This window comes from Talpa occidentalis, unplaced genomic scaffold (assembly GCF_014898055.3).
Source record: "Talpa occidentalis isolate TD23 unplaced genomic scaffold, MPIMG_talOcc4v2.1 talOcc4.6, whole genome shotgun sequence".
Classification (NCBI taxonomy): Eukaryota; Metazoa; Chordata; class Mammalia; order Eulipotyphla; family Talpidae; genus Talpa; species Talpa occidentalis.
Window position 1 is genome coordinate 49,690,793 of NW_023604972.1, and position 25,361 is coordinate 49,716,153.

At 43.5% G+C, this 25,361-nt stretch overlaps 2 protein-coding genes across 3 annotated transcripts in view; one reads left to right on the forward strand and one right to left on the reverse strand.

The window, feature by feature from the left end:
* Positions 1-937: 937 nt before the first annotated feature.
* Positions 938-6,212, reverse strand: HNRNPDL (heterogeneous nuclear ribonucleoprotein D like). Of its 2 annotated transcripts, XR_008549164.1 has the most exons (9): positions 5,506-5,963; positions 4,554-4,722; positions 4,291-4,452; positions 3,725-3,856; positions 3,489-3,603; positions 2,780-2,950; positions 2,358-2,450; positions 1,880-1,984; positions 938-1,196 (listed from the first exon to the last, which is right to left on the reverse strand). XR_008549164.1 is itself a non-coding variant. In XM_037529731.1 (8 exons), exons 1-7 carry the CDS (start codon positions 5,946-5,948, stop codon positions 2,380-2,382), a joined length of 1,263 nt encoding a protein of 420 aa, XP_037385628.1. In that variant the 5' UTR covers positions 5,949-6,212; the 3' UTR covers positions 938-1,196; positions 2,358-2,379. The 2 variants fall into 2 exon arrangements, 1 of the variants encoding a protein (XP_037385628.1); XM_037529731.1 differs by lacking the exon at positions 1,880-1,984 and having other exon boundaries at positions 5,506-6,212.
* Positions 6,213-6,874: 662 nt separating this feature from the next.
* Positions 6,875-25,361, forward strand: part of ENOPH1 (enolase-phosphatase 1) — a 34,201-nt gene continuing 15,714 nt past the window's right edge. Inside the window, exon 1 of the mRNA XM_037529497.2 lies at positions 6,875-7,188. Coding sequence (XP_037385394.1) covers positions 7,105-7,188 — 84 coding nt within the window. The 5' untranslated portion in view covers positions 6,875-7,104. The remainder of the gene's footprint in view (positions 7,189-25,361) is intronic.

The window sequence follows — 25,361 nt, forward strand, 5'->3', positions numbered from 1 at the left end:
AATTCAAAGCCTGGATTTACCCAGTAAAAACCCAAAACCTAGAGCTGTAGCTGCCTAACTTTCAACGCATCAGAGAGTATCTATTAACTTGGCCATACGTCTGCATTCACTTAAGATTTTATGTATACTTTTTCTCACCATTCCTATGTCTAAATATGTATACGCTTAACTAGCTCATGCACTAACTGCATCAATGATGAAACTTACTGACTTTAAGAACTCACACCACAGAAGTTAACACCCAATACAGCTTCCTAAGGATCCCCCAATAGAAAATATTTTGTTCAGTTTGGTGCTTATTGTGGTGTAATACCAAAACAAGTAAATTTACTGTACCACTACTTCAAATATCTTCAACTTTTTTTGAAGCCTTAACCTCATACCTAGCCGCCAAAATCCGTGTTATAACTACTTGACACTCAAACCACAGCTCCCATCAGTTTAAAAGTTGCCTTTTGTTGTATTTACTGAGAACAATTAGGTTGCGGTACAAGATCAGCTCATCTTCTGTAGCAGACCATTAAGTTGGAAGTATTTACCAAATCATTAACAAACGGCTTTCCAAACAGAAACAAAATCTTTTCTATTCATAAAAGGAGCTAACATGCTTTACGCAGTTAAAACTTTTCCTTAAAATATAATCCGTAAGACTCATTGTCTACTAAAAAGCTTCTGCTTATTTTTAATACTACAGACTATGTCATGGAGACTTAAAAAAACAACAAAGTCCCCAGCTTAACAGGGAAATGAACCCTCAGAGTGTAAAATACATCTAACAAAAATGGGTAACAGGTCAACACTGTAGCTGGCTATTCATAAAGGTCCACAGTTTCTCCCTATGGATCAATACTTCCTACAAAATAAACTGTGCCTTAATTATTGCTTATTTAAAATTACACTTTTACAGAGCTAGTTAGTACCTGACGCAGAAAAACAATCACATAAGGAAGCATTTATTTGAGGTTTAACAGGAAATCATACAAATAAAATTTGTATAAACACAAATCCACATTGAGTCATAACACAGATAGCAAATGACAAAGTAAAAACAAAGAAAACTAATTGGCGGCTATATACAGTTGGACACAGTTGTGTCTTGTACACTAGAAAGTCTTTTACAAAATTATCATCTTAGATCAACAGAAGATCGATCTTCGATGTCGTCCTGCAAGATGGGTATACTTTAGCATCTCCTCCTACGAACAAAAACAAAACAGCAATTAGATATGTGCAATTCTGACAAGCTTTCAAAGGTCCACTTTCATGAATTGTTTTAAGTCCTCACTTTATTCTTTTCGTCAACAATTAAAGATCACATGCATGTTTACTGGCAAAATGCAGTTTGGGTAATTCATAAATTCACCCAGATTTTCCCAAATGGTATTAAATTTAAATCTATTCAGAAAAGAAATTGGGAATGCAATCTTCCCACCAGTCACAGGCTGAACTGTGGTAGATCAAGGTCTACTAGAAGAATCTCTAGTAAGCCAAACGAAGTACAATCACAAATTTCTAATAGGCTTTTTGTATTGCAAGGAAACAAATTGCTCTGTGCATATGATCTTTAATTTATATCCCAGATTTAAAAGTTCTTGTTTTGGTTTGTAGATTTCACTATTAGCTATAAAAAGAAAAAGCAAGCATTAAATCTTAAAGAATGAACACTTAAAATGAGGCTCCACAATTGAAATACAACACTAAACAGAAGACCAAAAATGATTAAGCTGTAAAAAGGCATTTTATGTACTTTAACTCCTGTAAAAAACCATTTAAGTTAAGTTTAGACACTTAATCTTCAAAAAGATTAAAAAAGAAGCCAAAGTCTGAAGTTTTCCACTTTAATCTTTACGCTGGTACATGAAGTTGGAAGAGACCATACCACAGGACAGCGTTTTCTGGTGTATGCCTTGCGCTCTGCCCGCAACGTGCGACCCCCAGAGATAGACGTGGTCAGGGTGACACACGGCCTGCAATGAAGTTCCCGCTGGCGGGTACAAACAAGGTATAATGTCAGAGTTAGAAGACAACATTCTTGTTTTCCTTAAGTTGTACCCATTTCAGTACTTTACCTGTTAATAGTTCTAAAAAAGTTTAATTATTCCTCTAGACCACCTGGTACACAAAGCAAACAGAAAAACTCTTAAGTTTTTCTGTAATACTAAAGAAAGTGAGATAAGACTTTAAAGTTAAAGATCTATAGACACTTTAGGCAAAACAGGCTTATAAAGCAATTAAAAAATTAACAATTTAGTAAAAACAGGCTACATAATATTTTGTTTTTACTTATTTTTCATTTGTCTATTGATCTTTAAATTAAATTAGACACTTCCATTGGTTTCTTGGACTCTTGTACACACCTGTTTTTTTCAATGTCCTCCTTTAGTACGGCTGGTAATTGTTTTGATGATTGCCACCCCCTCGAGATGCCTTGCCGTAAGTGCTCTGTTGGCCTATTTTGAAAAGACAAAGACATTACATTAAGACAGGTGTCTGTAAAAGGACTTTGCTATTTTAAAAACAATCACACAAAACTTAACATGCCAAGTAAATATTAAAATTTCATACATTTTAAGTTATTATAACACAGCCATACGTTTATCACATATTCCAGAACGATTGACACCAAAAGCCTCCCTAGGACTTTAAACCCTCCAAAATGTAACCGCAAACTTTTTTATTAATGGTAAAACACAAATACACACAATTTCAAAACGGGATTCTACTTTTAACACTAAATTATAATACCATTGGCATATAAAATTAAGTTAAATATTCTTACCACTGTAGTCTGCATATCCCTGTCCATATCCATAGTTCCCATAGTTATACCCAGTATAATCATATCCGCCATAGCCACTATAGTTTTGATCACCACCATAGGCACTATTGTAATTTCCATATCCTTGATCATAATAGTTATTAAATCCTTGGTTCCAGTTTTGGCCCTGACCTGAAACAATGCACAATGATTGTTAGGAAACAACTTCTGACCCCCAGTCCCTAACATAAAACGATGTGCTCCTGTCACTCTGCAGATCTTAAAAAGGCAAAATAAACATGTATATTGACATGTGCTTGAAGGAGTATTTTTCCAGTTGTCATTAGGGGGGCAGAAAGTTCAATTGTGCCAATACCACGCTTCCCACAGATAATGCAAAATCAGGACAAAGGTTAAGATGTGTAGAACGTCTGGCTTTAATACAAGGACTACTGCAAAAAGAAACTTACCATGCCATGGTGTGTCATATAAGCCTAACTACATATAACAACATTGTATTTTCCCATGACTGAGTGGCAACACTGTCAGGAGTAGCCATTCCTCGAAGAGGAGAAGTCAGTAAACTCACTAAGAACAAAATCCACCCACCAAGGTAATCAACTTTTCACACTGGAAGAATTTGAAATCTGGATTTACTCTCTCATGGGCTTACCCATATTTAATTTATAGCTATAATCATCAAGTCATTTCCCAGGAATTAAAGTCTTACCTCGGCCACGACCCCTAGTACCACCTCGTCCACCAGCTGCAGCACCTCTTCCTCCTTTCTGTTGTTGCTGTTGCTGCCTATATACCTCTTTGGGTTGTGCAACTTTGATTTCACACTATAAAGCAAACAAATAAAATTGTTACTAAAGTTCTGACAAACTCCTCTCAAACCAGATTGAGAAACTATCCCACTAAAGTGAAAAGTCTCAAATCCTTTAATTATAGAATCAGCTTTACCTTCCCAGAACCAATTTGATGATATCTGCTTTCTAGTAATTTCTTCACTGGCTCTTCGTCTGTGTATGTGATAAAACAAAATCCTCTTCTTTCATTTGTTTTAGTATCCATGGGAAGTTCAATATTTTCAATCTGAAAACAAGATGAACATTCAGAGTTTCATATTGCTACAGGTCCTTTACACGCTACCAAATAAACATGTTATTCTCATCAGGTAAGTTCTGCTTTATTATCAATGTCAAGCTATTGATAGAATGATTTGTGTTATGTATAAAGCACTTATTAGAAAAGAATGCAAAAACTTTAGTATGATTTTTGTGCCCAGCACATGCACTGGTTAATAAATCCAAACACTGATCACACCAAAGATCCAGGTTTTGGCCAAAATATAGGAACCAGATATTGCTGTTTAATTAAAATACCAATTAAAAAAAAGTGATTAAGGTACAGTCACTGGAAGAGACCTTTGAAGTTTATTAATCCCCCTCTCGCCAGCCATCTGAACTACTTACTACAAAGAAACAGACCTAGGATGAACATATAAATATAACAATCACACAGCGCACCTCTCCAAAGGCTCCAAAGTATTCTTTAATTTGTTCTTCAGAAGTATCTGGGCTTAATCCACCCACAAAAACCTTCTTGGGGGGCTCCTTCCCTTTCAAAGCTTTGGCCCTTTTAGGGTCTATCAATTTGCCATCCAGTTTGTGTTCTTTCAGTTCCAAAACCTAGAAGACAGATTTATTTAATCTAACAGCAATGTAAAACCAAATCTCAGAACTTGCCAAAAAATGAAAGCCCAGAGAGGCAGCACAAAACACGACCCTACCTTATCAACACTAGCAGCATCTTTGAAAAGCACAAATCCAAATCCTCTTGATCTTCCAGTGACTGGATCTGTTTTAATTGTGCAGTCTACAACTTCCCCAAATCGAGACAAATATTCAGTCAGATCTTTCTTGCTTGTGTCCCAGCTCAAGCCTCCAATAAACATTTTACTAGAAATAAAAGTTATTTCTTTTTAAATGTTAGCAGCAGCGCAAACAATTACTTCAGTTCTGGGGTTAATTAGATTTAGCTGTGAATCAAGTATGGGGTAACTAGCCTCCATGTGCAAGTAATTTAATCCATGTTTATATATGCAAAGGAACGAACAATAGACACAAAATCCCCCAATTTCCATCGGACTCACTAAATCTGACAGTGGACAGTTTGCCCTGCACGTTGCATAGCGCAAAGTTGAAGAGAGATTAACGAAGTGTCTAAGGTCGCTTTAGGTAGAAAAGCCAACCTAACTCATGCCGGCCATTTAAGTCCTTCCCCACCACTCTCCCTCACTTGTCAAGCCAACGTTCCACCTAGAGAGCGCATCAGAACGCGTTCTGGGGACGGGGTACCAGTGTTCTACAGTTTCCCAAAGCAAGAGTGGCCTAAACTCCCAAGGAAAACGGCGCGGAACACCAACAGAGACACAATGAAGAGGCGGCGGCAGCTGCAGCATGTGGCGCAGCGAGGCCGGCCCCTCCCCCTCGGGCCCCACGCGGCGCCTGCGCAATCGGACGGACGCCGCCGCCCTCCTCCTCCAACTCCTCCGCCCTTCCCCCACCTTCCGCGGGCCTCACGAGTCACCCCTCCGTCTCCTACTTTCCTCCTCTCTTCTAAGCAGTGGGGCCCAGCGGGCACGCGGGGCAGTCGGAGCCAAGAATGGGGGCAGCGCGCGGCTCCCGAGAGACGAAAGGCGCGTGCGGCGCGCTGGGGGAGAAGGGAGAAGCGTGCGGTACCCGTCATCCTGCTGATTCTTGCTCGCGTTGATCTTGGATCCCTCTGCGAATTCCTCTATGTTGCTGTACTCGTTCATGTCCTCCATGGTGGCGGAGTTGTCGGCCGGGGGGTGCTGGCGCGCAGTCCGTGTCGCGGCAGCAGCGGCGGCGGAGCGTTGTATGGAGCTGGATTTAAAATGGCGGCGGAAGAGATCCGGGCGCCGCCTGCGCCCTCCCTTTATAGCCGCCCCGCCCGCCAATCGGGAGGGCTGCTGGGCGGTGACGTGGCGCTGGGCACGGCGCGCCCCCTGCCGGGCGGAGCTGGGAGCGAGCGAAGGGAGGAGCGGGGCCAGCTGCCGCGGCGCCCGCGGCCGCCAATGGGAGAGGCTGCGGGAGGCTAAAGTAGCGGGAGCGGAGGGAAACAATGGCGGCGGCACATGGGAAAGCCGGGGCGGGACCTCCATCTCGGCCCTCCCGGCGAGGAGCGCGTCGCGGGCTGGGGGACGCGGGCTCGGGAGGAGCGCAGCGTCAGAAGAGAAAGACGAAGGGGAGGAGAGTCCTGGGCTCAAAAATCCCGAGCGGCGTCGTCGCAGGGCCACAGTCCCTCTTGCCTTGCGAGCCCGCGTCTCTGGCGTCCGGTCCAGCCCACTCCCAGCAAAGAGCCGTCCACCCCGCCTTTTTCCGCCCTCGGTTCCCCCGAGCGGAGCTGCTACGGCGGCTGCCGGGAGCGATTAGCACCGCGGCCAGGCTGCTCCGGAAAAAGGCGGACTGCGCCGGGCGCCGGCGGCTGAGGCGGGGAGCGCGCCCGCCCGCCCGCCCGCCGCGCGCACGCGTGTTTTGTCCTGGAGCTGGCTGGAACCAGCCGAACAGGAAGCGGGCGCGCGGCGGCCCCTCCGGGTGGCGGCGCGGCGCGGGCGCCTCTTGCGCGACGGCCGGGGGCGCGGTGGGCCTCCCGGGCCGATCGGCCGGAACCCGGGCCAAAGCAGGCAGGCACGCCCGGCCCCGGCTCGGCCTCTTCAGCGGGCGGAGGGCGGGAGGAGGGGCGCGGGCCGGGTCGGATTACTGTCAATATGCAAAAGCGGAGGCAGTGGGCGGGGAGGGGGAGGGTAGGTGCCGTAGAGGGCAAGGGGCACTCACATCCCCGGCGCGCCACTCGCGGGGCTCCCGTCTGCACGTGCCCCGGGCCTCTCCCGCTCGCTCAACCAGTCTGCGGAGAGCGCGCGCCCGCGCACCCGGCTCCCGCGTTCGCTTCTTTGTTCCCGCCCACGCGAGGCCCATTTTGACGGATCGGGCTCGAGACCCGCTGGCGACCAATCGGCGGCGGCGCCCGGCCCTTCCGCCCCGCCCCCTCGGAACCCGGCTGGGGCCGCCCCCTCGCTCGGCCCACGTGGTCTCGGCCTCCCGCCCCGGGCAGTTCGCGGCTGTGGGGTCCCTGGGCGGCAGCTTCTCCGCGGGCAGGGCCGCGGTAGCTCCCCCTCTCGCGCCCCGGCTGCGCGCGGTGTCCGCCCCGAGATTACCGCGGGGCTGTGGGCAGTCAGGACAGTGCTGGGCGCGCAGCCGGCGCCGCCCGCCGCCCTCCCCACCAGTAGGCCGATCCCCGTGGTAGCATCCGGTAGGGAAATGGTCGTGCTCTCCGTGCCCGCCGAAGTCACTGTGATCCTGTTAGATATCGAAGGTACCACAACCCCGATTGCTTTCGTGAAGGTGAGGGGCGGAAGGGAGCGGGGAAGTTGCTTCTACTTAAATACACTGGGAAATTTTTATTTTATTTTATTGTTTTTAGTGTTGCAGACCTTGCACTAGAGACACGAGGCTCTGGAGAGGCTTTGGTGTGGCTTTGCACCCGCTGTGGGATGGGAGGAAGTAGACGCGTGCGGTGTGTTGTGGGGGTGCTTTCTCCCCACTGCTCCAGCTGCGCCCTTCCCATCCCTTGCTCTTGGTTAGATGCTGTTGGGTGGGAAGGGATGGAAGGTGGTGGGGAGAATAGGCCGAGAGGGCCAGGTTTGCCCTGACCGGGTGAGGCGATGTGGGCGCCCCCAGCCGGACATGTATGTACCTCGTCGCCCGGCAGGGGAGCGCCGGGTTCGTGCAGGATCGAGTCTGGCTGGAGGGCGGCCGCGATTTAATGGTCCTTGAGGCTTAGTCCTGCAAAATGGAAAGGCTGAGGAGTCAAGATGACCTCGGAGGTAGCTCTGATGTCTTGTCTTGGTAAAGGTTGCTCTTCGCCCCTTCCCACTTGTGCTGTTGTTGGTGGCCGGCCTGCACAACGTTTGTTACTGGGCTGGGAGTGTTACTGGGCTGGCAGCGGTGGAACCCAGCGCTGGTTTATTCAACTATAGAATAAATAGGTCTAGATACCGATCATTTTCTTGCGAAAATTATGGAAGGGTGACGCTCTTAACCAAAGCCTTGCTCCTAGGATGTCATTGTTAAGCAGTGCTTTCCCACACCTAATTCCCAAATTTACAAAGTTTGCATTATGGTAAAATAGTATAATTTTTAAGAGAATTTCTCAGGCCTAGTTTTCGACGTCTAGAGGTCTAAGATGAAACACCTAATTAAAAGGATTTGCAGGCCTCCCTGGTTAAGATGCAACCTAGGAAGCTCGCCGCAGCCATTGTGGTGCGGGTTCAGTCCCCGGCCTGGGAGCTACCCACATGGCACAACAGACCTCTCCTGTCTCGCCCGCTGCTCCCCTCAGCAGTGTTTTTCAATCTGCCTGTTCTACTCCCCGCTCCATCTCTGGTGAATCCTCTCACCCCCTACACCTCTGGCTTGTACCCCAGTTCTTGTATGTATGAATAAATAAATCTTTAAAAAAAATAAAAGGACTTGCATGCAGCAGTAGTTAAGATACGTTCACAAAGAAAGGGAACTTCATTCTTCCACAAGCTAAGGAATCTGAATTGAAATGTCTTTAAAAATTACCTGTGAAGAATGTCGATTTTCTTGGTGTAGGTTATAATATATTTTGTAGGACTACAGTGTAACAACCACTTACAGTTTTTTTTGGAAGTACCTCAAATATCTTGATATGGTAGCAAAGGGGTTTTTTTTTGTTTTTTTTGTTTTTTTTTTAAAGCTTTATTTATTTATTTATGCAAGCACTGGTTACAATCGGCAGTCCGGGAGGGTGAGAGAATTCACCAGAGCTAGAGCAGGGAACAGAACAGTCAGACTGATGAAATACACTGCTGAGGGGAGCAGCGGGCAAGACATGCGAGGTATGTCGCGTCATGTGGGACCCTCGCCCCGCCGCCGTGGATCGAACCCGCGCTTTAGAGGCTGCCCAGCGCTCCACCTCTGCGCCACCAAGGGGGGCCCGGTAGCAAAGGTTCTTAAGCGATCTTGTTTGGCATTTTTTCCAAGTTTCTAATCACAGCAGAGGGCTCAGAAGAAGTATTCAGCATTGCACAAATACTGATTGAATGGACTTTTTTCCTTGTTGATTATGACAGAGTAACTACTTCAGAGAAAAAATTCTTTTTTGTGGTTTAGATTATAGTTATTTCCATTGTAGCATTTTAAAAATTCTTTTTGTTTATGCATACAAGAACTGGGGTGTAGGACAGAAGTGGGGGGGCGGGATGAGAGGATTCACCTGGGACAGTGGGAGCAGAACAGGCAGATCTACTGAAATGCACAGGGGTGTGTGTGTGGTGGGGTCTGCTGTGCTATGTGGGTCAGCTCCCTGGGCTTGAACTCATGCAGCAGTGGCTGGCAATAGCTTAATAGCGCTGAGACTTTAAACCCTGCATCAACCAGGGAGGCCCCCATTCTGGCTTCTGTATTTGTCTTCAAGAGACCAGGAATGACAGAAGGGATATTGATGTGGTATAAACTATTTGCCATTCTTGGAAAGTTATTTTAGGGAATAAAGTATTTCCTGCATATCAGTTTTGATAAAAAATGAAACAAAAGAAACCACTGCTCTCCCACCTCATGTATTTTCTGTCAGAGAACATCACAAGCTACTTCTTGGAATCTTTGTTTATAGCATATTAATTTATACGTCTTTCTGAGAGTCATTAGGGAAATTCAAGACAGACTGCAAAAAAATAACCTGGGAATCTTGTTTAAAAGATAGTTTCTTATTCCCTGCTATATCTATTATTTTTCATTCATAGTCATGGTTAATCTATTACAATCTAATCTGTTATTAATTTGTTACACATTAATTTACCAAGGCCAAAGTTTCTAAAAGTATGTTCTGAAGAATTTTAGGTCTCTGTAGATTATTGTAATTATTCAATGTCCATTGTCAACTGTACAGGTGAGATGCGCAGGAGGGTGAGAGGATTCACCAGACTCAGAGCAGGGAACAGAATAGGCAGACTGACAAAATACACTGCTGAGGAGAGTAGCGGGTGCATCAGGAGAGGTCTGCCGCGCCATGTGGGATTCTCGCTGGCCAGCCGGGATCGAACCAGTGCTGTAGAGGCTGCGGACAGCTTCACAGCGTGGCACTCAGCCGCCTGTGCCACCAGGGGAGGCCCTATCAACTGCACTTTTGGGAAGTACTGGGTTCTCTCTGTTCAACCAGGTGTCTTTATTGCACAACTTTTCAGGGCCTATATATAAATTATACGCTTGCATGTATCTCTGCTTGGTATTTCACTGGTTTACTTACCAAAATGCTTTTATCAAGAATGTTTTGGGCCTCCCTGGTGGTGCAAGGGGTTAAGCACTGCACTATGAAGCAATCTGCAACCTCAGCAGCACGAGTTCAATCCCCGGCCAGCCAGGGAGCAACCCATATGGCACAGCTCACCTGTCCTGTTTTGCCCACTGCCCCACCTTAGTAGTGTATTTCATTAGACCTGCCTATTCTGCTCTCCTCTCTGTCTCTGGTGAATCCTCTACCCCTGTTCCCCAGTTCTACTCAGAAATAAATAAAACCTTAAAAATGTATATACCAGGGACTAATCTTTAGGACACCTTTTAAAGATATGCTAAATTATATCCTTCTTGAACCCCTGAGCACAGAGTTGGGAATTGGTAGGTGTTTATTCTACTTTGGGCTTTAATAATAACATTGCATATGTGAACTTACAGCCTTGCTTCTTGTGGAGTGATGAGAGAATACAAACCTTGAATACAGTATACGTGCAACTTGTTTACTCGACTCATCCTCAAAACTGTGATGTTTGTGATTTATCTGCATTTCACTAAAGAAAACTAAAGCTCTGAAAAATTGAATGTGTCTAAGTTTTGAACCCCTATTGTTTGACTCAAAACTGGATTCTTCTGAAATGGAAACCATAGTACTTGATCATCATCTTTGCTTGGCTGCTCTGCATGTTAAATGACAAAATAACAAAGTTGATATGAGAGCACCTTGAATCATTTGATGAAGTTAATGAAAGTACACGGTAATGAATTTCAGTTTACACTATCTCTTGGTGATAGAATTAGTAGTGAATCCATTGGACCAAAATAACTATAGTTGAGTCTTTCTTTGGGAGTTTGGCTGTACTGTATGTGTATATTGTGAAAACTGACTGTTGTCAAACATTGCCCTTGAACACCCATGAGAAGTCAGTTCTCTGAAGAGACTGAGTTTCTTTTCTCAGTTAGTCATATGCAGCCATTTTTCCTTTAGTGTTGAAATATATCTGGTATTTTCCCTTGAGCGCCGAGGAAGTAGTTGGTTTGGGATTAGGCGATGTAAATGAAAAATATATTATGTCAAACATTAGCCTCACTTAGCCACTCATACTGCTAGAGACACTAGGGACTGAGACTGTCGCATGAAACAGAACACCCTCACTAGAGGAGAAAAGCAGACATTGCCAGCACTAACTTGGTTGTTTCCTCTCTTCTCTCTCTCTGCTACTTAACTCGTGGAATATGCATATGAAGCAACTGACTATATTTCATGACACCGAGTCCCATATATATCTTACAGGACTCCATTGAATCTTTTCAGTCTGGGTGTTCACTTCTATGGACATGCATATGGGTTGCGTTCTATCAGGGCATGTCCCCATCGCCTTCAGGCAACAACAAGGTGTGATCTTACTTACGAGCTATTTATTATGTCTTATTTTCTCTGAGTCATAGAGTTGTCAGGAAGGGCTCCTAGCCAGGATCATCTAGTGAATTGCAGCCAGCTTATTAATTTCTCTTAAGAGTCAATTGAGGGCCTTCCCGGTGATGCAGCGGTTGAGTGCTGGGTTGCGAAGCTGCCCGCAGCCTCTGCAGCACTGGTTCATCCCCGGCCACCGGGTGAGGGTCCCACATGGCGCGCAGACCTCTCCTGCTGCCCTCTGCTCCCCTCAGCAGTGTATTTCGTCAGTCTGCCTGTTCTGCTCCCTGCTCTGGCTCTGGTGAATTCTCTCACCCTCCCTTGCCTCTGTACCCGGTGCTTGTATAGATAAATAAATCTTAAAAAAAAAAAAAATAAGAGTCAATTGATGCCTGGAAGAAGAGCCTATGTGAAGGTCATCACTACTTGTTAGAGGCAGAGCAGCAGTAGAATCCAGTTTTCCTGAGATATTCCCAGTGTATCTGAATCTTCAGAGATACTCTGCCCTGTCCCTTGACACAGGACACATGACTGGAGCCATTGGCTCTGACCTTCTATAGTGGTGATCTCCACCTTGGTCATGTCCACCATCAGTGGAATTGGAGTAAAAGCTATACCAATATAATTTATAAATTGATGCACATTTTGTGTCATTATTAAGTTATAAAATAAATCAGAATTTAAAGATGAGGTTAAAATAATAAATACAAATGAAGGTTGTTATATTTTTTTCCTTTACCCCATTGAATCATCTTGCATGCCCCTGGGGTATGTGCACCTCATGGATCCACTACTTGATCTTTGATCATGGTGATGTCAGACTCATTTCCTTACTTTGTAAATTGTATTATCCTAATGCATCTGGTCTGAAGCTTTTGAAATAACACCACCGTTCGCTGTAGTTATTCTGTCAGGAATCTTCAACTATTATTTCTGAGTTTGAGGGAAAATGCTCTGTTGTCCCTGAAAATGTTCTCAAATTTGGTGACTTTCCTGTTGTTACTCGTCTACTCAGTACATGAAATATGTTGTAGTGAGGTTCTGTAAAGTCCCTGTGAACACTGAGTTAGCAAATACTGAATCATTTACTAACTTGCCATTTATAATTTGGGGAGCCACTAAATAACAGCGTGCAAGGGTTTCTTTTCTCCACACCCTTTCCAAAGCTTCTTATTTGTGGTCTTTTTTTTTTTTTTTTTTTAAATAGAGGCATGTTTTATTTATTTATTTATTTGTTTGTTTGTTTTGTTTATACATGCACTGGGTACAGTCAGAAGCGCGGGAGGGTGAGAGAATTCACCAGAGCCAGAGTGGGGAGCAGAGCAGGCAGAAGGATCGAAGCACACTGCTGAGGGGAGCAGCGGGCGGCAGGAGAGGTCTGCGCGCCATGTGGGACCCTCCTCAGGTGGCCGGAGAGCAGCCGAGGATCGAACCGGCGCCGCAGAGGTCGCCGGCAGCTTCGCAACCCAGCGCTCAACCACTGCGCCACCGGGGAGGCCCCTAAATAAATAAATCTTTAAAAAAAAAATAATTCCACAAACCTTAAGGTAGTGTGCCCCAAAAGGAGCTATATCCATGGTATTATGTGAGATTTTTGTTGACCTGTCTTGAAACGGGAGGAACCTTTGGAGAATCACTGTCTTGTGTCTGAGTATATCAAGAGGTGGCTAGAAAGCACATCTGGCCTGAATTTATGGTCTCTTACTCATCTACAACCTGCAGTATCCTGCCAGTAGCTTACTATTTCCAACTTCATCAGTCCTTTCTTTTTTTTTTTTTTTTTTTGTTTGACATTTGTTGTAATATTACCAGGTGCCAAACTTGGCTAGGGTTCCAAAATCCTTAAGACCCAGCCTCCACCCTTAAAGAACCTAGTAAGGAAGACAGGTACATAAATAGGGTGTCTTTGTAATATCAGAATCCTCTGTGTTTTCCTGTTGTCTGAGACATGAAATTTCATCTTTGGATCATCAATGAATTGGATTTTCCAACTTTATGTCCCTCTGTTCCTTGTAATTTTTATAGCTAAACATAGCCATTAGGGTCATGCATGGCTTTTCATGTCAGCCTTGGGATGTCATACCTTTTCCACTCCAAGTGCAGTGTGGTACCATACAAACATTAACTTAAAACTACTTACTGTGCTAGGCTGTTGGAATGCAGACAGAAGACCTGCTTCTGTTCTCAAAGGACTTTGTTTAAGCAGGAATTCCAAAGTCCTCTCTCCCCATCCTCTGCAGGACGGTATATTTCTCTCTCTTGCAGTTGCTGCCTTGGGGTGTTGTATACGTATTCTGTCCAGCAACCTTGAGAGTTTTTCAAGGGCAGAGACCATAACTCATGTGCTTCCAGGAAGGCATTCAGTACATGGTTGATGCTAGTGGTGTGGTACTTTCCAGAATGGGCATGGCAGGGACTGGGATTAGGTTTCTCCCAGCCTCTGCTAGTCTTGCTATTTCAAATTTCCTCAAGGTGGTCCTTTCTTACTTGAATAGCCTGAAATTTAACTGAAGTGTTTCCATATTGGCAATAAAATTTTCATTGACCCAACATTTCTAAAGCCTACAGGTTTGTAGGAAGAAATCAGCAAACTATGGAATTAACCACAAAAGACAGGAATTTTATTGACAAAACTAAGTTAAAAACTGATTTAAGCTTGTAAATATAAATGAAAGTGTTTTTTCCCCGAATTTACTTAAACGATTAATTCACACTTTCTCCCCTTTCAAAGATAAGTTGAAGATATTATATAAGGCTATTGTAGAGGTGACTGTTGAGAGTGATAAATATTCTGATTTTTTCCCCCTATGCACAGTCATTTAGATCCTTGAAAGTAGTCAGATTGAACCCTCCCCTCCCCAGCAAAAGGTACCAGTTTTAAGATGTAACCCTTCTTTTAAAGTATATGGTCTGGCCTTTATGTATTTAAAGGTTTATCTCAGGTAAACTTTTTTTTTTTAAAGATTTATTAATTTATGCATACAAGAACTGGGGTACAGGCCAGAGGTTTGATGGGTGAGAAGAGTCACCAGAGACAGAGTGGGGAACAGAACAGGCAGATTGACAGAAATACACTGCTGAGGGGAGCAGTGGGCGAGTAAGGAGAGGTCTGCTGCGCCATGTGGGTCACCCCCCTGACTCTCCTGCTGCAGTGGCTGCTGATTGCTTCACAGTGCTGCGTCTTAACCCCTTGCGCCACCAGCGAGGCCCTCAGGTAAACTTTTTATCATGTGTTTAGCTCTAAAGTCCTTACTTGTCTGATGTTTCTTAAAAATTTCCATCCTTACAGTTCACCCCATGTCACCCCTTCACTAAAGAAAACCAAGTGTCCTTCTTTCAGTAAAAACCTATTTATTGGGTAAAGTATTTGCTCTTTACATTTATTAACTCATTTTATTTTAAAACTGATTTTGGTGGTGGTAGGAGTCAGACAAAAGGTTGGACCCAATCTACCCTGATCCTATTACACCTGCTTCTCCCATCACCTCTCCAAAGAATTTTGTAGAAAGTCTGTAGCTTTGTCCCCAGAGGCCCTCCTGGAGCCTCTCTGGACCCTTCCCAGGGCATTCCATTTCAGAAATGTGGATTTCTTTTCAAAGACAGGTCTTTAAGACAGGGATTCTTTGTCTCCGCGGTATGTACATGAGGAGTTCATTTCTTAACTTGATTTTCTTCTCAGTGATTCATTATGTGACCTCACAAGTTCTTTGTCTTAAGTCTAAACAGTGGGAAGCTGACATCTTTTACTGAATAGCGAGAATAAGGCATGTGGCTTAGAAGTTAGTGGTAATCCCAGCTGTGGGAACTTGGTAGGACTTCAGAGGGGAGCTCTGAGCAGCAGTGTTGGGCAGTTAAGTTGGTATACGCTGCGAGACTGCTTGACTCCGAGCCTGGGCCTTGTATGCATCCAAGTCATTATCAATTCAGCAAGCTAATTGGATCTCTTCAATGGGGATGACTAGGCTCTGGGGGCCTGATTCTTTTTTTTTTTTTTTTTTTTATAATTGGCTGTTTGTTTTTTTTTTTTTTTTTTTTAAATATTTATTTATTTATACAAGCACTGGGTACAGTCAGAAGCGCGGGAGAGCGAGAGAACTCACCAGAGCCAGAGCGGGGAGCAGAGCAGGCAGAAGGACCGAGTACACTGCTGAGGGGAGCAGAGGGTGGCAGGTGAGGTCTGCACGCCATGTGGGACCCTCCTCAGGTGGCCGGGGAGCAGCCGGGATTCGAACTGGTGCTGCAGAGGCCACGGGCAGCACCGCAACCCAGCGCTTAACCGCTGCGCCACCGGGGAGGCCTGGGGCCTGATTCTTAAAACTGAAAAAACAAAACCTGATCAATAAACTATAATCCCAGTTTATAACTTTCTACTTATCCTTTATGTGCCCCTGTAAAATGAAGAAAATAATAGCACCTATTTCACAGGGTTGTTATGAGGGTTGAAAAATGAATCATGCAGGCCATTTATTAACCAGTTCACTGAGTAAATGTTAAGTGCCTGGTGGCAGTGGTGAGAAGTGATTAGAGTCTGGATTAATTTTGAAGGTAGGGCTGACCAGAGTTGCTGATGGGTTAATTGGATGTACAGATGAGAGGAGAGTCAAGATAACTGGAAGTTTTTTGGCCCAAGCATCTGGAAGGATGGAGCTGTCGCTGAGATGGGGAAGATTGGGAGGATGTCCAGTTAGGACTAGATTCAAGAGTTTGGTTCAGATATCTTTAATTGAGATATATGTTATATATCCAAGTGGACATTTGGGGTAGGAAGTTAGAAAAAAAATCATTCAAGTTCAGGGAAGAGGCCCAGGATAAAGCTAAAGGATCATCAGCAATAGGTGGTAATTAAATTCATGGGGTTAGATGAGATTACTAAGGATTGACTGTAGAAAAAGAAGTGCCAGAGAGAACCCCCCCTCCCCTTCTGCAAGAAAGGGCGGGGAGAAGTGCCATTCTGCTATCAACAAGGTTGTTACGGGAGAACACACCATCAACATTCACAAGTGCATCCCTGGTGTGGCCTTCAGGAAGTGTGCCCCTCAAACACTGAGATCAGAAGCTTGTAATGCAGGAAATGGGCACTCTAGATGTGTGCCTTGATACCAGGCTCACCAAAGCTGTCTGGGCCAAAGGAATGAGGAATGTCCCATACCATATCCTGGGTCTAAGTCTTGACTTTATCTTGTATCAGCAGTGAAATGTTTGGAACCTCAGCTTTATCTCTTCAAAGTATCCCTTTGGAGGGATGGTAGATGGATTCAAGGATATAAATATGAATTCCTTTTGCTTCTCCTCCACTGTTAGGAACTAGGAGTGTGGACCAGTCAGATTTCCCTCACTGAAACTCAGGAGATACTGATGCTATGTCTCTCTTGTGCTTCTTTTAAAGACCTTATCCTAACCTCTAGCCTCTTACAATAATAAACTTCCTTTGTGCATTATGATTCATTGCAGTTAGCTGATGGTTTATCTTTATAACTATAGTTTAATTTCCTTAATGGAATATAAAAGATACTTTTATCTGCAACACATTAATTCCTGTTGAATGCAGATAATGAAATCTAAAGGCTTCATTCCTAAAGGATTCAGTTTTCTTCTTTTTTTTTTTTAATTTTTTTTTTTATTTATGCATACAAGAACTGAGGTACAGGCCAGAGGTGTGGGGAGTGAGAAGATTCACCAGAGAGAGAGAGGGGAACAGAACAGGCGGATTGACTGAAGTACACTGCTGAGGGGAGCAGCAGGCAAGTCAGGAAAGGTCTGTTGCGTCATGTGGGTAGCTCCCTGGCTGGGTATTGAGCTTGTGCTGCAGTGGCTGTGGATAGCTTCATAGGTTGTGTCTTAACCCCTTGCGCCACCAGGGAGGCTCAGGATTCAGTTTTCAAAGGGGCATGGGTACATCTCTGCTTACTCCATTAAGATAGGGACAGCAAAATTATAATTTTCTGAGCCCCTGTGGCCCCAGGTAGCAGCCAGAGTACTGAAACCTCTTGGTAGTTCCTAATATGGTCTTCAGGAAGGATGAGTATAATAGCACAAATGCCGAAGCTATCTGACAGATGGCATGAACCACTGCAAGAAGTAGTCAGTACTCATCATTAGAAGTGGTTGAGGGGCCCCTGTGGTGGTGCAGCGGGTTGAGCGCAGCACTGTGAAGCTGTCCACAGCCTCTGCAGTGCGAGTTTGATTCCTGGCTGGCCAGGGCGGAACCCACATGGTGCAGCAGACCTCTCCTGTCTCGCCCGCTGTTCCCCTCAGCAATGTATTTTGTCCATCTGCCTGTTCTGCTCCCCACTCTGTTTTTGATGAATCCTCTCACCCTTCTGTGCCTCTGGCCTATACCCCAATTCTTGTATAAAAATAAATAAACAAATCTTAGAAAAAAAAAAAGAAGTGGTTGAGCACATGCAGACTTCCTTCCATTCATAAGAAAAAAAGCCCTAAGGATGTAATGTACAGAATGGTACTTATAGTGAAGAATATCAAGTATATTTGAAAGTTGCTAAGAGAATAGATCTTAAAAGTTTTCATCACAAGAAAAAAATTGTAACTGTGTGGAGATGGATGTTAACAAGGTGATCATTTTGCAACATATACAAATGTCAAGTCATTACGTTATACACCTGAAACTAATTTTATGTGCCAATTAGCTGCATTAAAAAATGTTCAAAAAAGTTGGGCCTCCCTGGTGGCACAGTGGTTGAGCGCTGGGTTGTGAAGCTGCCCGCAGCCTCTGCAGCACCGGTTCGATCCCTGGCTGCTCCCCAGCCACCGAAGGAGGGTCCCACATGGCACGCAGACCTCTCCTGCCGCCCGCTGCTCCCCTCAGCAGTGTACTTCGGTCCTTCTGCCTGCTCTGCTCCCCACTCTGGCTCTGGTGAATTCTCTCACCCTCCCGCGCTTCTGACTGTACCCAATGCCTGTATAAATAATAATAAATAAATAAATCTTTAAAAAAAATGTTCAAAAAAGCTTGGAAAACAATTTTTTAAAAAAAACATTTATTTATTTATGCATACAAGAACTGGGGTGTAGGGCGGTGGCGGGGAGAGGATTCACCAGAGACAGTGAGGAGCAAACAGGCACATCTACTGAAATACATTGCTGAGGGGAGCAGTGGGCAAGACAGGAGAGGTCTGCTGCGCCATGTGAGTTAGCTGCCTGGCCAGGGATCGAGCTTGTGCTGCAGTGGCTGGCAATAGCTTGATAGTGCTGAGACCTTAACCCCTGCGCTACCAGGGAGGTCCCAGCCATTTTAAGAGAGGCTCTAAGCATAAATGTAATACTAATAGAAGTAAAGATTAATAACAGAAGTAGCTGCTGGTCTTTAAGCCAGACTCCATTTGGAAAATACCTGGTATAACCAGGTGATAGGTCTGCTCCTCTGCCCTGATTGGACCATGCCTGAAGCCTGTGTTTTTTAGTAGTAGTAGGTGGTCATATTTCTGAGGAAGAGGTCAAACTTTGCAGATCTGACAGCTCTGAAGAAGCTGCATATGTTTACGATGATGTAAGTTATCTGCAAAGTGATAACCCTGTAAGCTCTCTGCAAAGTGAATATTGCAAGTAAGAAAACTGAAGTTCAGAGACCCACTTGAATTACTGTTTTTGAAAAGGCAATGCAAGAATTACTATATGAAAAAATTGTTTTTTGTAGTTTTGGTGTAGGGAACATCTTACATATGTAGTTGTCATATATGACTATTCTTACTCAGCTTTATTAAGATAACCTTATTCAAAACATTTAAATTGCTTTATATTCAGATAAATGGCTTTTATATCTTATTAAGTATGCTTTCCTTGAGTAAAGTGAATGATGTTTTTTCAAGTAACAGTAATATTAGGAAACCTTTTATTGAGAAAATAAATATACTGTTTTAGTAGGATGATTTAAAATCATAGGTTTTACTACTAACTTAATCTTTCCCTTTCTGTTGATCAACAGAGTAGAAATAACAAGTCAGATAAGCCCTCCTACTTTTTTTTTGAACTTATTGATTTGGAATGATTTGTCCCTAAACAAGGAAATACTACTTTTTCACTCCTGCAAAGAAAGATTCTGTCCTCACTTAAAAGTAGTCAGTGTCTCTTAATAGTTTCCAGTGAGTTCAGGTATGTGAGACTGTTCAGGTCACAGAGCACAGTAGAGATAGGGCTACTCAGCTGCCCTGCTTTTCCTGGTAGGGAGGCTCACTGGGGCAGGGCAGGACTTGTAGAAACAGGTTGGATTGTTGGCTGCAGAAGACTGTTTTAACATTAGCCATTCATTGATACAGGTAAATAAATAATATGGTTTATTAATTTCCTCTAATATTACATGGTCATCTGACTCCATAAACTCCCAATGGGAAAGCTTCCTTAATCAGAGAAAGTCATTTACACTCAGTGGAGAAACAATGCTATCTTTCTTACTCCAATTTGCTATCCACCATGCTGGCTCAGTACGATCACTGTTTTTCTTCAGATAGCTTTTGTACTGCTGATTCACTGCCTGAAGAGCTCTCCATTCTTGAGGCCACAGTGGGGTCATTCCTATTGGAATTTGGGATTTACCAAACTCTTCAGCCATACTGCCATAGATAACTCAACTATTCTTTTTTTTTAAGATTTATTTATTCATACAAAAACCGGGGTACAGGCCAGATGCTTGGGAGGGTGAGAGGATTCACCAGAGACAAAGTGGGGAACAGAACAGGCAGACTGATGAAATACACTGCTGAGGGGAGCAGTGGGAGAGACAGGAGAGGTCTGCTGCACCATTTGGGATTCTCGCCGGTCAGCCGGGATCAAACTCGCACTGCAAAGGGTGCGGACAGCTTCACAGTGCAGTGCTCAACTGCCTGTGCCACCAGGGAGACCCTCAACTATTCTTGTCCCTTGATTTTAATTTCTCCTAATTTTTATTCTCGAGAGTAGCAACTTCTTATTTATTGGTTTTTGTAGGGGGTGACTAAAACATTATAAGCAAAAATATGATTCCTTACTAAAATTAAGTTTGGCTTTTTTGGCTTTATTAAGATTGTATACATATACCATAGAAAATCTACATGTATTTTACATACATAGAGTAAATTATTTCCATTGCAATTTCAGACCCAAAGAGAACCCCCTGTAAACATTTAGGTCCATGTTCTAGATTTTGTTCTGTGCATTTTTCTCTACATACTGTTTGTAGCCTGTTTTAATTTTTATTTAAAGAATGTGATTTGTTTTTAAGGCCCATCAAGTAACATAATTTTCCTTTGCTTTTTGTCCTCTAAGATTAAAATAGAAAAATAGTACCCCTTCTATTGTATCTTTGTGTTCATTTTCTGACTGAAAAAAATGTTATAAATCATTGGCACTGTGTGTGGTTCCTTTAAAAGGCTTTTAAAATAGTTTCTTTAAATAGCTGTACTCTAAGTATTAACCATTACCTTTTTATTACCCATTTTCTTCTAAGGAAACGAGTAAATATTACAGCAACAATTTTATTTTTATTGATTCTTTGACCTTTTCATTAAAACAACCATTTCACCATAATACAAATCCATATTGGGACATTTATGAGGCAACTTCTTTAATTAAATCTTAGAAATTTTGTGACCCTTAATGGAGTTCCTACTATTGAGTTGTGTGGAATAATAAATTGCTGCTTGCATAGTATCCCTTTCAACATTTAGCGGAATTTAATCATAGTCCCTTGAAAGACAAATGCTCTCATTTACTTCTTTTTTTTTTTTAAAGATTTACTTATTTATTTATACAAGCACTGGGTACAGTCAGAAGAGCGGGAGGTTGAGAGAGTTCACTAGAGTCAGAGCGGAGAGCAGAGCAGAACAGGCAGACTGACGAAGTGCACTGCTGAGAGGAACAGCGGGTGCGACAGGAGAGGTCTGTGCTCATGTGGGACCCTCACCTGGGGGCCGGGGGGGCCTGGGATCGAACCGGCATTGCAGAAGCTGCGGACAGCTTTGCAACCCAGCACTCAACCGCTGCGCCAACTCATTTACTTCTTTAGCCTTTGTTATATGTACCACTAAACTGTCACAACCCCTTAGATGCCTGGTGCACTAAAAATACTTAAATATTGTAGGACCCTTGCTGTAGTATTCTGAAAATTTCTATAAATGAATTATAACTGAAGTCAAAACATTTATCATCATAGTTATTTCTGGAATTACTTTTAAAGGCAACATTCTCAATGGGAGGGTTGGGCAATAAGTACTTGCTTTACAAAGTCTAGAGCATTTTTTTTTTTTAAGATTTATTTATTTATTTATTTATTTATTTATTTATTTATTTATTTATTTATTTATTTATTTATACAAGTACTGGGTACAGTCAGAAGTGCGGGAGGGTGAGAGAATTCACCAGAGCCAGAGCGGGGAGCAGAGCAGGCAGAAGGACCAAAGTATACTGCTGAGGGGAGCAGCGGGCGGCAGGAGGGCAGGAGAGGTCTGCGCGCCATGCGGGACCCTCCTCCGGTGGCCGGGGAGCAGCCTGGGATCGAATGGGCGCTGCAGAGGCTGCGGGCAGCTTCGTAACCCAGCGCTCAACCGCTGCGCCACCGGGGAGGCCCTAGTGCATTCTTATATATGGTAGCACATGTCAAGCTATGATAGAATTACTAACTTTAAATAAAGGTAATTTGAGGACTATATTACGTAGTAGATGCCCAATAAGTATGTTGAAAGAATGAATAAAATCTTCACAGTTATTTTCCTCATGAATTTCAATGTTATACAATAATACTTTTGCCTTCTGATAATATGCCAAACCCAGGTAATGTTGTTCAAAGTTCTAGCTTCATTGTCCAGCTTTGTGTGTTTACTTAGTACAGAGGGACATTTTATGTATACAGAAAAGGGGTAAATTGATCAGGAATTCTAAAGAAATTATTGACGTTAAAGCTTTTCGTAAAAGTTGAAAATTATTTGAGTTCTTGCACCTCTTATTCCTTTCTGTGAGGAAGGAGCTGTGGTTCATAACATACTATCAGAAGTATCTGATACTCAGTGAGTCCTGGGGAACAGTACATGGTGAATGAGGCAGTTGGTTGTGCTTGCGATTTATCTGCTTGGAACTTATCCTTATCTAGTTTAAATGTTGGTCTGCACTGGGAAATACAGTAAGTGATGAGATTTCGGGCTCTTCTGTCTGTCTGACTCTTGTGCAGTGACTGTGTCCATTGTTATTCCATATAGCAGATGAGAAAATGGGCACTCAGATTGGTTGTTACTTGAGCCTAGCTGTAAAAGGACCTGGCTTGGCTTGCCGCTTGGAGTTGGTACATTTTATCTCCTCTTCCTGGGAAGTTAAGTAACTGGCCCTCAGAATTCATAGGCTCTTCTTGAATTGTTCTTGGTACCCGTAAAGCTGGATATGGAAAGTTGGACTTTGTAGGGCCAAAATAGTACAGTACACCATATGAATTTTTATAACTTTTGGTTCTTCAACTCTTAGTTAAAGATTGGGAGGCCCTGGATCTAACCAACAGCATTCCCTCGAGAATTTTTTCATTTGCTTGGGAGTTGAGAAATAATAAAAGGTAGGACATTGGAGAAGGATGACCAAGTGAAGATGGGTAAGGCGTAGGATAAGGTATCAAAGTTGGCCTGTTTTTTTTTCTAATTGTGAGGCATTTTAAATAAGTGAGCATAAACGTTAATGCAGTGAGCTTGCACCCACCACAAGCTAACTAAATCTTTTTTTTTTTTTTCGAGACGGATGGAGCGGGGAACAGAACAGGCAGACTGACCAAAATACACTGCTGAGGGGAGCAGTGGGCGAGACAGGAGAGATCTGCTGTGCCATGTGGGTTGCTCCCGCATTGAACTCATGCTGCAGAGGCTTCGGATTGCTTCATAGTGCAGTGCTTAACCCCTTGGCCATCAGGGAGGCCCCCTAACTAAATCTTGACATTGTTTCAGATTTTAAAACATTACAGTTATAACTGAAACCCTGAGGGGAATCCCATTTTGGATTAGTGTTTTATGTTTATATTGGTAATTATAATTTTAGTAAATTCATCTTTAACTGCTATATAATGCTTTAGAATCTGCTATACTGCAGTTCTCTACCTGATAAAGATTTAGATTTCTGATTATTTTCTATTTGACTCAGTGCTGCAGTAAACTTTTTTTTTTTTTAAAGATTTATTTATTTATGCTTACAAGAACCAGGGTACAAGCCAGAGGTGTGGAGGGTGAGAGGACTCACCAGAGACAGAGTGGGGAGCAGAACAGACATATTGGCTGAAAATACTGCTGAGGGGAGCAGCAAGTAAGCCAGGAGAGGTCTGCTGTGCCATGTGGGTACTTCCCTGGCTGGCTGGGGATTGAAATGCTGCAAAGGCTGCGATAGCTTCATTGTGCTGTGCTTAACCCCTTGCGCCACAAGGGAGACCCCTAAACTTTTTTTTTTAAAGATTTATCTATATGCATACAAGAGCTGGGGTGTAGGCCAGAGGGTAGGGGGTGGGAGGAAACGGTGAGAGACAAAGTGTAGAGCACAACAGGCAGATCTATTGAAAAACACCACTGAGGGGAGCAGAGGGTAAGATAGGAGAGGTCTGCTGCCCCATATGGGTCAGCTCCCTAGCTAGGGATCAAACTGTAGTGGCTGCGGATTCCTTCATAGTGTTGAGACTTAACGGCTGCGCCACCAGGAGATCTCCTGCAATAAACATCTTAAAAACGTTCTTCTTTGGGCAGTATGTTGGAGTTCCTCTGTGTATGTCTAGGAGAGAAGTGCATGTATGTCTTAAAACATCTCTGATGGCATGCTCAAATGGACCAGTTTACAGTGCTACCGCAGTGTACAAGCAGGAAAAAGATACTAAGTAGGGGGAAGGAAGGAATAAGAATGTGCATGATGTATATAGGGCATGATAAAAAACTTAGCATTTGAAAAAAATCAGAAATATATCAGGAGAGTAAATAGAACCTTTTGCAGAAGGAGAAAGCTGTCAGTCTTAGTGCTTCATTTTCCTTCTTTTGGATAAAAAGTGAGTTTTTATTGAGTTCCACAAGGCTTTTTTTGGTCAAGTATGCTGAAAAATTTGCCTGATCACACTGTTTTGGCTGTTTCTGAATCTGCTGGATCATCTATTACTTACTGGAATTCCACCTGAGGACAAGAAAAATTGAGTGATTTTATCTTTACTAAGGCAGGTGAAATTTGAATAAGGTATCATGAAGAGAGGTAAACACTTTAAAGAAAACAATAACCTTCTTGTATTATGTACTTCAATTTGGGAGTTGAACTTAAGCCTTGGGACTTCTGAAATATGGAAGAATTCTATGTTGCCAAGCCCTTGTTCTAGTCAGGGAAATGCTGTGTACACTAAACAAAAATCCTTTTATTCTTGTTGATCTGTTATGTCCTAATCATGCCATCCCTCTAGACTGTTAGTGAGAAATAAGATAAAAATTCTTCTGGTTTCTTTCTTTAAAAAAAAAAAAAAAGATTTAATTTATTTATGCAGATAAGAGCTGGGGTACAGGCCAGAGGTGCAGGGTTTGGGGCTGTGAGAGGATTCACCAGAGACAGAGTGGGGAGTTGAACAGGCGGATTCACTGAAATACACTGCTGAGGGGAGCAGCAGGTGAGACAGGGGAGGTCTACTGAGCCATGTGGGTCAGCTCCCTGGCCAGGGATCGAATTTGTGCTGCAGTGGCTGGTGATAGCTTCATAATGCTGAGACTTAACCCCTTGCGCCACCAGGGAGGCTCCTTTCCTGGTTTCTTTCTTTCCTTTTTCAGTTCCCCTGAAAAAGGGGAACTGTTCGCTTTCTAGTAATATAGTATGTGAGAAAAAATTGAATGTCCCTAAGCTTGTAATAAGGAAGAGGCTGAAAGGGAAGAGCAAG

What these genes read in the sequence shown, in the direction of transcription:
- HNRNPDL (XM_037529731.1), bottom strand. Translation starts at nt 5,948, where the DNA reads ATGGAGGTCCCGCCCCGGCTTTCCCATGTGCCGCCGCCATTGTTTCCC. An exon ending in ATCAAATTGGTTCTGGGAAG is followed by an intron (nt 3,604 to 3,724) that starts GTAAAGCTGATT and finishes TTTGCTTTATAG; the next exon opens with TGTGAAATCAAAGTTGCACA. An exon ending in TACTAGGGGTCGTGGCCGAG is followed by an intron (nt 2,951 to 3,488) that starts GTAAGACTTTAA and finishes GCATTGTTTCAG; the next exon opens with GTCAGGGCCAAAACTGGAAC.